Source organism: Rhinopithecus bieti, unplaced genomic scaffold, assembly GCF_001698545.2.
Source record: "Rhinopithecus bieti isolate Rb0 unplaced genomic scaffold, ASM169854v2 scaffold_9663, whole genome shotgun sequence".
NCBI classification, from domain to species: domain Eukaryota; kingdom Metazoa; phylum Chordata; class Mammalia; order Primates; family Cercopithecidae; genus Rhinopithecus; species Rhinopithecus bieti.
The window spans coordinates 27,277-41,320 of NW_016806456.1; the positions used below are offsets into that span (position 1 = coordinate 27,277).

The window sequence follows — 14,044 nt, forward strand, 5'->3', positions numbered from 1 at the left end:
ATGTCAGCGCTATATATATTTTAACTTATTCTAAGGGTTGCTGTATGAATACATTCTAAAAGCCCTTCTTGGGTTCTGTTGCTGTTTTTCCCCTTTAAGTCTCATTATTCCAGATGAGTTTAGTAAACAAGCTCCATTGATGACATATATATTTAGAGGTATCTTGGGGACAAGGAGTGTTGAAGTTAGTGGAGGAGGGCTTTGTGGACTTTTATGTTCAACTGTACACACATTAATAGTGGTGCATAAGCACCAGGTGACTTATCTAGGCAAAGCTTTTGTTTTTTTTTTTTTTTTTTTGTCATTGTTGATTGTTTTTTTTAAGTCAAAGCATTTTGGATGAATTCTCTCTGCTTTGTTCAGACTAACTCCAACTCCTTAGCTTACAGTGCCATAGGTACTTACGGAATGGCAAATTTGTTATGTGGAAACAAAATCATTTTTGTTTGTGTTTCTCTAAGGTCAACAGACCCTGATTATGATGACAAAAGATTTTGAGCCAATCATGGAGCAGCAGATCCACCAGGATGATTTTGGTGAAAGTGAGTATAGGTTTGTTTGCAACATTTTGTGACCTACGTTTCTTCCCATTTTTGACCATTTCCTTGTACACTAATAGCCATGTCATTAGGCCAAAGAACTGTGAAGGTTAAACCCCCAGTTACTAAATGTCCATTAGCTCAGTTCCTTCAGCCCATCCCAAATCTTAAAAGGCCTACTGTTGCCTCCCCAGGTCTGAGGATTGGCTTTGTCAATAACCTGGAAAATATAAATCAATGTTTAAGGTCACTTAGATAGTTATTATCCAAACCCTGGAAAAGTCTTAGGCTGGGCCTTCAGTGAAAGGGACTGTACAAGCTAGAATAAAGGTAGTATTTCTGGGATACAGTTTTAGGGAGAAGAAAAGAAGAAAGATGGGATAGAAGGTTGGTTTTTGTTCCTACTGATTAGATCCAATCTGCATTTCCATGGGAACAATCAGATTATTTTCTTGCCAAAATCTAGCCAAGGTCATCTGGGCATTAAGACTATGGGAGTATTGAAGGGCAGCGCAGGAGAAGAGAGATGTTTATTAAGTATAAGCTTTGGCCATCTTGAAATCATCGAATAACTGGCCTGATTGAAGAGGGATGGGGAAGAAGATATTCCAACTTCTGTTAAGGTCTAACTTCCTGCCTTCTTGTTCCATCAACTCTGAAAAATCATTTAGACAACTTCTACCCATTTGTTTATAAATAATGTATTTGTTCAGAAGTAATTTTGGAGGACTGGGCACAGTGGCTCATGCCTATAATCGCAGCACATTTGAAGGATGAGGCAGGAGGATTGCTTGAGCCCAGGAGTTTGATACTAGCCTGGGCAACATAGGGAGACCTAGCGTCTATAAAAAATTTAAAAATCAGCTGGGCGTGTTGGTATCAGCACAGTAATGACATGATGTACAGGTATTAGGGTAGCATAAGGAAAGGAAACCAGTAACTGGAGAGGGATGATTTCCCCGAGGAGGCTGACTTGAGCTGAGTCTCAGCTGAATTCGTGTTGGGTAGGTGAGGGATAAGGATGGGGAGTGGTCAGCTGAATTGGTGTTGGGTAGGTGAGGGATAAGGGTGGGGAACAGTCCAAGCAAGTGAATGTGTCCATTTCAAGGGAGGGTTATTTCATAGAAACATTATAGGTTACTCAGGGAACTGTGAGTAATTCAGCATTGCTGAAGTGGCAGGATGTGAGTGTAGAATGAAATGAATGGGACAGATTTGATTGAGTTTGTAGTGGGGGATTTGGACATTGAGTTATAGTTGATCAGCCGTTATAAGTTTTGATGATAAGAGGTTTAAAGAGATTTATCTAGTAGAAAGATGGCTTGTGATGGCATATTTTTGTTGTTTTTGTGTGTGGAGAGGAAAGAGACTAGAGGCAGGAAGATCAGGTAAGAGGTTGCTGCAGGAATCCAGATGACAGATAAGGAAGGTTTGTGTGTGGCTAGAAGCAGGAATGATTCAGGAGAAACTTGAATCTCAATGAGGATGGGAGTACATTTTTTAGAATTAGCTAAAAAACTTTTTTAGAATATACGTGCATGGTTCCCCTTCTGCCCTAGGCCAGTTTGAGAAATACCAGTTTAGAAAGTGAAATAAATAGGCTTTGCATATGTAAGGTGAATAAGAAAAAGTTGAGCAGGACTCCAGCCAGAACCTCAGGTGATGGGAATAAAGATGCCAGTAACTGAGAGGGAAGATGGGGAAGTGCTGGTCTGTAAGGGGTGGGTGGTGAGGTCTGTTTTGGATTTGTTGAAGGACCATATGGGATTGCCATGTGGAGTAGGCAAATACAAGGCTGAAGCTCAGAAAAGGCCAGAGCTATGGACTGAGAGTGGTGGGTATGTAGGAAATTCTGACAATTTTGGGAACAGATGGACTTGCTCAGAGAGCAGATGCTGTACAGGAAGAGTCTGGAATCCAGGGTGGAACTCTGGGGCATCCAGCTTTGAGGACAGTCAAAGAGAGAGTAAAGAGCACACAGTAGTACACTTTGGGATGGGAAAGTACTCTGGGCCTGGTGTTTCCCACCGACTTTTCCACAAAAATCCTAATGCAGTAAATCAAAGGAAATGTAGTCCAAGTCTTAGGTCTCAGAAATGTGTTTCTCAGTACAAAAATAAAAAAAAGAATCATTCTATGGAGTGTTGAATATTTTTCCTCTATTCTGGGGTCAGTAAACTTGTTCTGAAAAGGGGCTAGGTCATAAATATGTTCAGCTTTGCAGGCTATATGATCTGTGTTGCAACTACTCAATTCTAATATTGAGGTGTGAAAGTTTTACATGATACATAAGCACGGCTATGGTCCAGTAAACGTTTGTTTGTAAAAGCAGATGTAGGCTGTAGTTTTGTAAATCCCTGCTATAACCCCATCATTTCTTGTCTTCCACTGGAAAAGTTCTCTTTCTTCACTCCTTGGTCCTTAATCTTTCTGTGGAAACTTGCAGATAGAAGCCTGGGGGTTTGCACCAGGATAGTCACTACCATTTGTATGCAGCAGCAAGTTATGCTTTGAGGTACTGTAATGCTTGGATGTGAGCAGAAAGGAAATGGTCATATGGACCATAATTTATAGGAATTGCAAACAGCCCTGCTTCATCAGAATCAGAATCAATGGCAGGAGAAAAGTATTGGATCCTGGATTGGGTGATGCTTTCAGGACCATCTTTGTTGTGCCTCTTCAGATGGATCCTACCTCTGGGAACAGAAGGGTTGCGTTGTTTCAGCAACTCTGCCTTTATAGTTTATGTAAGAGAAGCGTTATGATCTAGAAAGAACACCAGTCAGCCTGGAAGGCAGAAGACCTGTGTTCAAACTTTAGGCTCCACCGTTAGGGAGGGTCTCAATCTCTTAAGTCTATGTGAGAAGCTATTTTGTGACCTGCAGTCCCTCTGTCACCAGTGAGGAGCCTGCAATCAGAATTTTATTCCCAGTTCTCGTCTTGGAGTTTTATGTTCCGGACATATTTTGTAAACTCTTCATGTTTCATTCTTACTTATAAGGTGAGGGTGAGATCCCTGACTTGTGTCATCAAAGAAACTTGGAATACATAAGATGGCAGTAAAATGCTTTCCAGAATAAGGAAGTGCATTTTAAATTCTTCAAAATCACTGCTGCATATAATATGAAATGGGTTTTGTTTATTTGTTTGTTTTGACATGGGGGTCTCTCTGTGTTACCTGGGCTAGAGAGTGCAATAGTGCAATCATGGCTCACTGCAGCTTTGAAATCCTGGGTTCAAGTGATCTTCCTACTTCAGTCTCCTGAGTAGCTGGGAGCACAGGTGTGTGCCATCATGTCCAGCTAATTTTGTATACTTTTTGTAGAGATGGGGGTCTCCCTATGTTGCCCAGGCTGGTCTTGAACTCCTGGACTCAAGTGATCCATCTGCCTCAGCCTCCCAAAATGTTGGGACTATAGGCATGAGCCACCACGCCAGCCTGAAACATAGGTTTCTCAAATACTGACTGCTGGTCAATTTATTGAGAGGTCTTAGAGGACCCGAGTAATTGCCAGTGACTAACTTCGTGAAGAATAGCAGTGAAACTTTTTGTTTCATTTCATGCAGCTTATTGGTTGTCTTGCCAATTGTTCCCTAGGCAAGTTTATCACTGTTGGATGGGGCAGGAAGGAGACACAGTTCCATGGATCAGAAGGCAGACAAGCGGCTTTTCAGATGCAAATGGTAAGTTTGTGGTTTGATGGATAAAGAGCCTTGACTGGAACAAATGTAAGTTTGCCACCTACCAGGAATTCTGTTGTGTCCACTTAGATGCCAGTAATGAACAGTTCTCTTCTGCTTTAGTAAAACTGCCTAGAGCCTTCAGGAAATGAGTCCCCCTAGAAAGATCCTTTTTTTCCTTGTTATTGCCAAGTTGCTTTGTGATTTATTATCATGGTAGCAAATAATTATAACCAATATTCATCACCCAGTTTAAACAATAAAACATCACAGACAAAGGAAATCCCTTGTGTATCCCATCCCGATGTCCCTCTCCTTCCTCCCCAGAGAGAGCTGCCATCCTCCATTCACATGCATGTTCTCATACTTCTCCCATATATGTGTATATTAGATATTTTTCTTATTCTATTGGATGAAACTCTTTGTTTTCCTTACTTCTGGATTAGAAAATTCTAAAGACCATATAATGATGTCTCGATGACTCAAGGCAGTATGTCTTAATCTTCTAATGTAGGCAGCCCTTGAGGGCAGAGGTATGTGGACACAAGAAGAGTGCAAACTCTTGGGGCACCTGGGGAAGTGTGCATGTCACATTAAATTCATTTAAACTCTTATATTTTATTTTAATATATACAATATGAACTGAAAAGTATTACCCTTGAGTAAAATTAATGCCCCAAGAAGATGTGCCGTATTTACCCTCTGGCATACTGCCAAGTACCCCCAGGAGCAGTGTATGTCTCTGTTAGAAAAGTACAGATTACATTATCCTCATAACATTTAGAAGCTATGAAACCTTGGCAGGGAAGTTTCCTAACGTTTCTGAGCCTCAGTATTCTCTGTAAAGTGGACAACATAATGTCTCCTTACAAGGGTTGAGATAAGTGGGTAATAACATATAAAACAGCTACCACAGCATCAGCACAGCCTAGGCACTCAAATAGTAGTTGCTGCTCTTATTTTAGTAGACAAATAACTTTTGAAACTCTTTTTTTTTTTTTAAAGCATAGTTTCATTTCAAAACAACTATGTAGTGAGTAAAATATGCATAGGGGGTCTAATTTAACATTCTGAAGGCCGTTGACTTACTAGAACAGTAAAGGATTATTAGAGGGCAGAAACATGGAGTAAGTGTTTTCAGACACAGCCTTGTTTCTTTGGGGTGATCCACTATAAATGCCCAGCTTTGGACGAGTGGTTTTCTTGTCCCCCTGATTTTTAAGTGATTTTCTTTTTTTGGCGGAAGGACTTAAAAGGTATCCATGACTAAACAGAAACTTGACCAAGTAAATAGTTGGTGCGATCTGAATATTCTTTCTTGCTGCAAGCAACAAGTAAATTATGTTACAACTTTCTTTTTTTTTTCTTTTCTTTTCTTTTTTTTTTTTTTTGAGATGGAGTCTTGCTCTGTCACCCGGGCTGGAGTACAGTGGTGTGATCTCAGCTTACTGCAACCTCCACCTCTCACGTTCACGCCATTCTCCTGCCTCAGCCTCCCGAGTAGCTGGGACCACAGGTGCCTGCCACCACGCTTGGCTAATTTTTTGTATTTTTAGTAGAGACGGGGTTTCACTGTGGTAGCCAGGGTGGTCTCAATCTCCTGACCTCGTGATCTGCCCGCCTCAGCCTCCCAAAGTGCTGAGATTACAGGCGTGAACCACTGCGTCCGGCAGCTTTCTAAGACCATATATTTCTGATTTAAAAGTAGTACTTTACTCATACGTGTTATGACATGGATAAACCCCATAGATTATGCTAAGTGAAAGAAGCCAGTCATAAAAGATCACATATAGTATGATCCCATTTGTATGAAGTTCCCAGAAGGGGCAAATCCACAGAGACAGAAAGTAGAGTAGTGGTTGTGTAGGGCTGCGGGGTAGGGTAGGGAAGGAGTGACTGCTAATGGATATGGGGTTTCTTTTTGGGATGATGAAAATGCTCAAAATTTAGATTACGGTGATGGCTATTCAACTTTGTAAATATACTTTAAAAACATTGATTCTTATCACTGAGTTTAAACAAACGAAAAAACCCATTGAATTGTGTAATTCAAATGGGTGAACCTTAATGAAATGTAAATTATATCCCAGTAAAGGTGTTTAAAAATAGTACTTTAAGGGAATCTATGGTAGTATTGAGAATAAGGCAGTTTTCCATACTTTGTTAAACTCTGGAGGAGATGGCATTTTTACTACTGGTACCTGCTAGAGTAAGACTTACCTAGTATTGCCAAAATTAGGATTTATTAGTGATATAGGATGATCTAGGTAATGGCGGAAAAAAACCCCCGAGCATCCTATTATCTAATGTACTATCCAGTAAACTACTCTAGCTTTTTTTCCTGAACTTTTTCTAAAGGCTTTCTAGGGCCTCGTCTTGGTTTGAAAGTTCACAGCTACCCTTCAGAAAAGAAAACAAAAATCCGTGGAGTAGTCAGACATGAGTACTTTCATGTGAGCGTAATTTACTTTGATTTTTTTAAGTTGTGTTGTTCTAGTCCTCAGTCTGTTCCCTGTCTGGGCTCTCCTAGTGCCCAGTAACACTGATTCAAGAGGTTGCGTTTAGCTGGGCACAGTGGCTCACACCTGTAATCCCAGCACTTAGGGAGGCCAAGGTGGGCAGGTCACCTGAGATCAGGAGTTCGAGACCAGCGTGTCCAACATGGCGAAATCCCATCTTTACTAAAAATACAACAGTTAACCAGGCATGGTGGCAGATGCCTGTAATCTCAGCTACTTGGGAGGCTAAGGCAGTAGAATCGCTTGTACCTGGGAGATGGAGGTTGCATTGAGCCAAGATTGTGCCACTGCACACCAGCCTGGGCGACAAAGCAAGACTCTCTCTCAAAAAAAAAACTAGTAGGTGAGAGAGAGGAATTGAGGAGGATATCAAGGGTTGGGCCTGAACAAATGGAAGCATAATTATATGTAGAAATTTCTATGAGCTACTCTTCTAGAATAGATGACTCAATAATACCCTGCCTGCCATCTACGTTTTCTGTCCTCAGTCATTTCCAGTTCCATTTTATATAACGCCTATTTCAGGCCTTAACCCTTCACTAAAGGAGGTTTGGTTTCTATACCATAGGACAGTTTCATTGAGAATAAATTTTGTTAGGCTACCTATGTATTCCCTACGGTGCAGACTGTAGTACAGTACTAGCAGAATTATTAGGCTGTTACTAGAATATGATGACGAATGCCCAGGTGGTCATCTGTCTCCCACCCAGTAGAGTTGGCTTCAGGATTGAGATACACGTGGTCCTGGAGGAGACGTTTCTTCCCGTCATGCTGCAGAATGAAAACATTTCCATGTTTTTGTCATTGTTTGCTGCTGCCTTTACCACCTCTGTGGCTCTTCCCTATTCACCTTCTTTACATCTTAACTCATCTGTGCCCTGTTGTGAAGCTTACACAATATTTAAACAAAACTCTACCCTGTTGGACAAACAGAACACTTGTTTCCTTGTAGTTACCTGATGGGTTCCTTAGCTCATTATATTCAGGATCTAGATCTGTAGCTCTTTTCCTCTTTTGCTGTTCTCAGAGGCCACTTTCTTTTTTTTTTTTAATGCCCAAAGGAGGATTTTGTTTGTTTTACATTTTTTTTCTCTTTTTTGATGATTTCTGGGTTAGAAGAACCAACCCTTGGATGGTTTCTGATTCTAGAGGCAGGCTTTCAAGGTAGCTTAAACCTCGTACAAAAGATCTGTATCTAGTGGTGTGAGGCTTGTTTGATTCTGGGATACTTAAGGTCCGCCAGTAATGTTGGTGTTTCTTCCCCTCTTTAGCATGAGTCTGCTTTGCCCTGGGATGATCGTAGACCTCAAGTTACCTGGCGTGGGGATGGACAGTTTTTTGCTGTGAGTGTTGTTTGTCCAGAAACAGGTATGGAAATATATTGCAGTTAAACAACAATAAAAAAAAATCTTATTAAAATTAAGGAAAATTTTCTTTCTTTTGCTTTGAGTAAGGTATTAATTATACATACGAGGCAAGGATGTACTGATTTAAATGTGAAATGAGTTTAGAGTTAAGAATTAGAAGAGTCCTTTGAGGTCATCTGGTCCATCCTCCTACCTGGTGGACAGAAATTTTTAACGAGATTAATCTAATTGGCTGTGTAAAACCATGGCATTTTTTATTTGTAAGGAAGGTGTTTGAATAGTTCTGATTTGACAACTTTCATCATAATGTTCTAAGTGTGTGTGTGTGTTTGACTCCACTCCCATACAGGGGCTCGGAAGGTCAGAGTATGGAACCGAGAGTTTGCTTTGCAGTCAACCAGTGAGCCTGTGGCAGGACTGGGACCAGCCCTGGCTTGGAAGTGAGTGGGAGAAGAAACCTTAGAGAAATTCTTGGAACCAGGGTAGAGGTGGTGGTACCCATTGATACAGATGATACAGATGTTTGTGTAACACAAAAGGATTTTTACATTTCTTCATTTGGTTGTAAGCCTGTATCTATCTTTGTTTCTTCTTTTTTTTTTTTTTTATTCTCTGAAGTCTGAATTCAACTTGAATAGTAGATTTTACGCTTCTTCACAGATTCCATCATTCCAAGGCCCCATATATTTTGCATTCCTAATTCTTAAAAGGCTGTGGTTTTAAGGCAGGGTGTATATGAAGCCATTATACAGAGCAGAAAATGGTGTTTAGAAGGGAAGGCCCAGTTTGCAAGACTCTATGGGGCAAATGGAGCTTTTGTGGAAATTAGGGAAAGAGCCTCCTTCCTTGGCACAAAATTCCCATAGTAGAGGATCTGCTTGCCAAGGAACATGCAGGCTGGATTCAGATCCCCCTCTTTCCTTCTCTTCTCCTCCTTGGCCCAGTACCCTTGTGCAGGTCACAACTTGCCTGTCATATGTGGCTGCCTGATTTTAGATAGAAGATGTATCTCCGCTGTTTCAGTGGTATCTGTTGTATGTAGACCTCTTGTTTCCCACCAGTTACCTGAATAGTGTGGTATGATAGAGCAGAAGAGAAATGTATTTGAATTAAAACCCTGGAGACAAATGTGAATAAGATGAGGCATTTAAGATGTTTTCAGCGTTTGGAGAAATCTTAAAAAAGACCTAGCTGAGCATAGAATATTTGCTGAAGTCATATAATTGAAGGAGAAATAGATTTTGATTTTTAGGACATTATACCTGGAATGGTTTAGATAACTTATTATTTTTAAAGTCATCCAAATGCAGTGTAAATATATAAGGCTTTGTAGGCAAATGGAGCCTCTGTATAAAATAGGAAAGACACTCTTTCCTCTGGCAAGTACAGTCCCACAATGGGATGAACCGCTTGCCAAGAGACAAGGGACACATGGGATTTAAAACTTCCTTAGATAAAGATATTCATTCATTCATTCATTCATTCATTCATTCATGTTTGCTGTCTTTAGTTAGAGAAGCTTTGGATGTTGTAACACTCTGAGCTTGCTTTAAGACCCTCAGGCAGTTTGATTGCATCTACACAAGATAAACCCAACCAGCAGGATATTGTGTTTTTTGAGAAAAATGGACTCCTTCATGGACACTTCACACTTCCCTTCCTCAAAGATGAGGTTAAGGTAAGTGCCTGAGTTTGTTTCGTCCTCAAATGTAGAGGACTTTCCACAGCTATAGAGGGAATTTGTTTTGTTTTGTTTTGTTTTTTGAAACAGTTTCATTCTTGTTGCCCAGGCTGGAGTGCGATAGTACGATCTCGGCTTATCGCAACATCCACTTCCCAGGTTCAAGCGATTCTCCTGCCTCAGCCTCCCGAGTAGCTGGGATTACAGGCATGCACCACCACAGCCAGCTAGTTTTGTATTTTTAGTAGAGACAGGGTTTCTCCATGTTGGTCAGGCTGGTCTCAAACCCCTGACCTCAGGTGATCCACCCGCCTCAGCCTCCCAAAGTGCTGGGATTACAGGCATGAGCCAGTGCGCCTGGTCTATAGAGGGGATTTATATTTGATATGGATATATAAATAGAAGCTTTAGAGTAAATAGTAAAAATGGTGGTTTCTTAGAACTGATTTTCTTTTTAAATAAAAGATACATTGTTTTCCAGCGATTTTGCAACTCATAACATTTCTCCCCACCTTAGATAAAACAGAAATAGGAAATAAAATGCTAGTTTTATTGTTTATTTTGACAAAAGCGTAATTTTTCCAGTAATGAAGATGCTTTTCATTTATAACATTTAAATCTTAAGCGGTTTGTATACCATTAAGATCCTTGGCTGAAGTGAAAACACATCAAATGGTATCTCTGTGTAAAATTTTAAACATCTTAAGTTGAGAGACAAATTTAATGAACTCCCATGTAACTATTACTCACTTTCAGTAGATACCAACATTTTGCAAAACTGTTTTCATCTATCTACAACTCTTTGGCCTATACATACACATACTTACATATATTTTTATTTCCTGGAGTTTTAATTCTAGAAATCATATTTTCAATATTTATTTCTAACAGTTAAGGACATTTTTCTTTACATAACCATAATTCCATTATTACATCTTACCTCAGTGTTGTTTAACACCCAGTCCATATTCAAATTTCTCTGATTTCTAAAAATGTCACCTTGTATTTGGTTAAGTTTCTTAAGTCTCTTTTATGTATTTCTTTTTTTTAAGTCCTCTACATAATAATGACATATTTTACAGATTTGTTTAATGCCTCTGTAAATTAGTAATTTACAGCTAGGGATGAGCTCAGGTAGTGGGGTTATTTGATTATAAAGATTTGGAAGTAAATCCATAACTGAAAGCCAATGACAGATCTTTTTTCCCTCCTAGGTAAATGACTTGCTCTGGAATGCAGATTCCTCTGTGCTTGCAGTTTGGCTGGAAGACCTTCAGAGAGAAGAAAACTCCATTCTGAAAACCTATGGTAAGACAGCTATAGTACCCCAGCCTTCTGCCCCATAGAACGTAGTTGAAAGTAGACAGGTATTGGGATTTCCTTCATCCCTTCTAGTTAGTCCCTTAGTAGAATCAAAGATGCTGAAGTAGGTAGATGGAAATGGGGGTGATTAGGTTTTGATTGATTGTGGATTTCAGTCATGTATTGATCGGGATTCTCTAGAGAAACAGAAGTAATACATACATATAATTCGTCCCTCAGTATTCTTGGGGAATTAGTTCTAGGATTGCCCATGGAAACCAAAATCCACACATGGTCAAGTCCTGCAGTCAGCCCTGCAGAACACTCAGATATGAAAAGTCAGCCTTTTGTATACTTGAGTTTTGCATTCCTGAAGTACCATATTTTTGATGTGCATTTGGTTGCGGATATAGAATCCACAAAATGAAAGGCTGACTGTATTCATTGAAAAAAAATATGAATATAAATGGACCTATGCACTTCAAGCCTGTGTCATTCAAGGATCAACTGTACTTATAGAGAGAGACAGTGAGAGAGGGAACAGGATGGGGTGGGAGGGAGAGAGAGTAATAGAGTGTGGATAGATTTACTTTAAAAGATTGGCTAATGTAGGGGATGGCAAGTTTGAAATTTGTGGGGCAGGTTGGCAGGCTGGAAACTCAGGTAAGAATTGATGTTGCAGTCTTGTGTATGAAATCTGTAGGGCAGGCTGGAAACTTAGGCAGGATTTCTGTTACAGCCTTAAGGCGGAATTTCTTCTTTTCTGCGAAGCCTCAGTTTTTGCTTTGAAGGCCTTCAGCTGAATGAATGGGACCCTCCCACATTATGGAGAATAATCTGCTTTCCTTACAGTCAGCCGATTATAAATATTAATCACATCTACAGAATACCTTCACAGCAACATCTAGAGTTTCAGCAGACAGCTGGGCACCATAGCCTGGCCAAGTTGACACAATAAAATTAACTGTTATAAGTCATCACATGCTTTCCCTAGTGGATGGTATTACCACAGAAAAAAACAATAACCACAGGTATTCTGTGGATGTGAAAGATTTAGATTAAATATAAAAGGAAAGAATATTTTTTATAGCTTTTAAAATGTATAAGTGTGTGGTTTTAAGTATGAAATAATACTTGAAAATGTTAGAAAATGAAGATGAGGAAAAAAGAAATCTCATCGTTCTGCCACTGCATAATAATCGCTATTCAAATTTTCTTGTCTTCTAGTTTTTTCATGTATGTATCTCAGTATAGCAATGATCTCTTTTTTTTTTTAAAGTATAGGTATGGGCCAGGCGCAGTGGCTCATGCACTTTGGGGGCCCAGCACTTTGGGAGGCCGAGGTGGGTGGATCACGAGGTCGGGAGATTGAGACCATCCTGGCTAACATGGTGAAATCCATCTCTACTAAAAATACAAAAAAATTAGCTGGGCGTGGTGGCGGGCGCCTGTAGTCCCAGCTACTCGGGAGGCTGAGGCAGGAGAATGGTGTGAAACCAGAGGAGGCGGAGCTTACAGTGAGCGGAGATCGTGCCACTGCGCTCCAGCCTTGGTGACAGAGTGAGACTCCATCTCAAAAACATGTATATATATATACATATATATACACACACACACATTGCACAAGAACAATCACAACATCTGTGCTTACAGAACATCAGCATGTGGTCTAACAAAGTGTTGTAATAATGCGGTTTGAGACTAGGTTATATTTGCGGTGATCACTAAGTTAAACATTAGTGAGCAAGGAGATTGAGAAAATAAATTCCTTAATATAACTAATATTTCTTAATATAAACATAATTCCTAATATAACTAAGGTCTTAATTTATATGTGTCATCTGGTTAGTAAAGGTTGGTTTTGGCATGATTAAGTCTTACTTAATAGATGTTGGAAGGATAATTGCATGCTTATCTTCTTCGGGCAGCTGAATCAGGGTTAATACCCAGATAGCCTGGTACGTAAATGTGTGCAAAGCACCTGAAAGAAAATAAGCATCTTAAGCCCAATACAACACAATGATGCTAGTCTAGATCTTGGATTGAGTGTTTTAATCCTTTAAACTAATTGCCAAGTTATCTTCTTCCTAAATCTTCATGAGAAAACCCACTAAAAGAATGCTTTGTCCTAGTAGCCTTCCATCATGATCATAAAGTTTGGAAGTACAGTTGAAAATAAACATATAGGCCAGGCGCAGTGGCTCACACCTATAATCCCAGCACTTTGGGAGGCTGAGGCGGGCGGATCACGAGATCAGGAGATCGAGACCATCCTGACTAACACGGTAAAACCCTGTTTCTACTAAAAATACAAACAAAAAAATATTAGCCGGGTGTGGTGGCAGATGCCTATAGTCCCAGCTACTCGGGAGGCTGAGGTAGGAGAATGGCATGAACCTGGGAGGTGGAGCTTGCAGTGAGCTGAGATCGCGCCACTGCACTCCAGCCTGGGCAACAGAGCGAGACTCTGTGTCAAAAAAAAAAAAACAAAAAACAGAAAGAAGAAAGAAACATGAATAAAAGTTGAAAATAGAAAAAAACAGGAAAATAAACATGTGTTTCTTACCTTATTGATTCTTGACATTGTATCTGCATGGAAAGCTATTTTTTGGCAATTATTATTTTTCTTATTTTAGAGAAGAGGCTGCGCAGGAAGGGTCCTTTGAAAAAGAAAAGATTGGCCGGGCGCGGTGGCTCAAGCCTGTAATCCCAGCACTTTGGGAGGCCGAGACGGGCGGATCACGAGGTCTGGAGATCGAGACCATCCTGGCTAATATGGTGAAACCCCATCTCTACCAAAAATACAAAAATTTAGCCAGGCATGGTAGCACACACCTGTAGTCCCAGCTGCTCGGGAGGCTGAGGCAGGAGGATTGCTTGAACCCAGGAGTTGGAGGTTGCAGTGAGCCGAGATCACACCATTGCACTCCAGCCTGGGCAACAGAGTGAGACTGT

General features: G+C 40.3%; 1 protein-coding gene across 5 annotated transcripts in view; it reads left to right on the forward strand.

Moving 5' to 3' along the window:
* Positions 1–14,044, forward strand: part of ELP1 (elongator acetyltransferase complex subunit 1) — a 69,349-nt gene that overhangs the window by 7,392 nt on the left and 47,913 nt on the right. For all 5 annotated transcript variants that reach the window (XM_017876678.1, XM_017876679.1, XM_017876680.1 and 2 more), the window contains 6 exons: positions 462–542; positions 4,138–4,223; positions 8,011–8,107; positions 8,456–8,546; positions 9,661–9,784; positions 11,002–11,095. In XM_017876678.1, the coding sequence (XP_017732167.1) occupies positions 462–542; positions 4,138–4,223; positions 8,011–8,107; positions 8,456–8,546; positions 9,661–9,784; positions 11,002–11,095 (573 nt within the window). The remainder of the gene's footprint in view (positions 1–461; positions 543–4,137; positions 4,224–8,010; positions 8,108–8,455; positions 8,547–9,660; positions 9,785–11,001; positions 11,096–14,044) is intronic.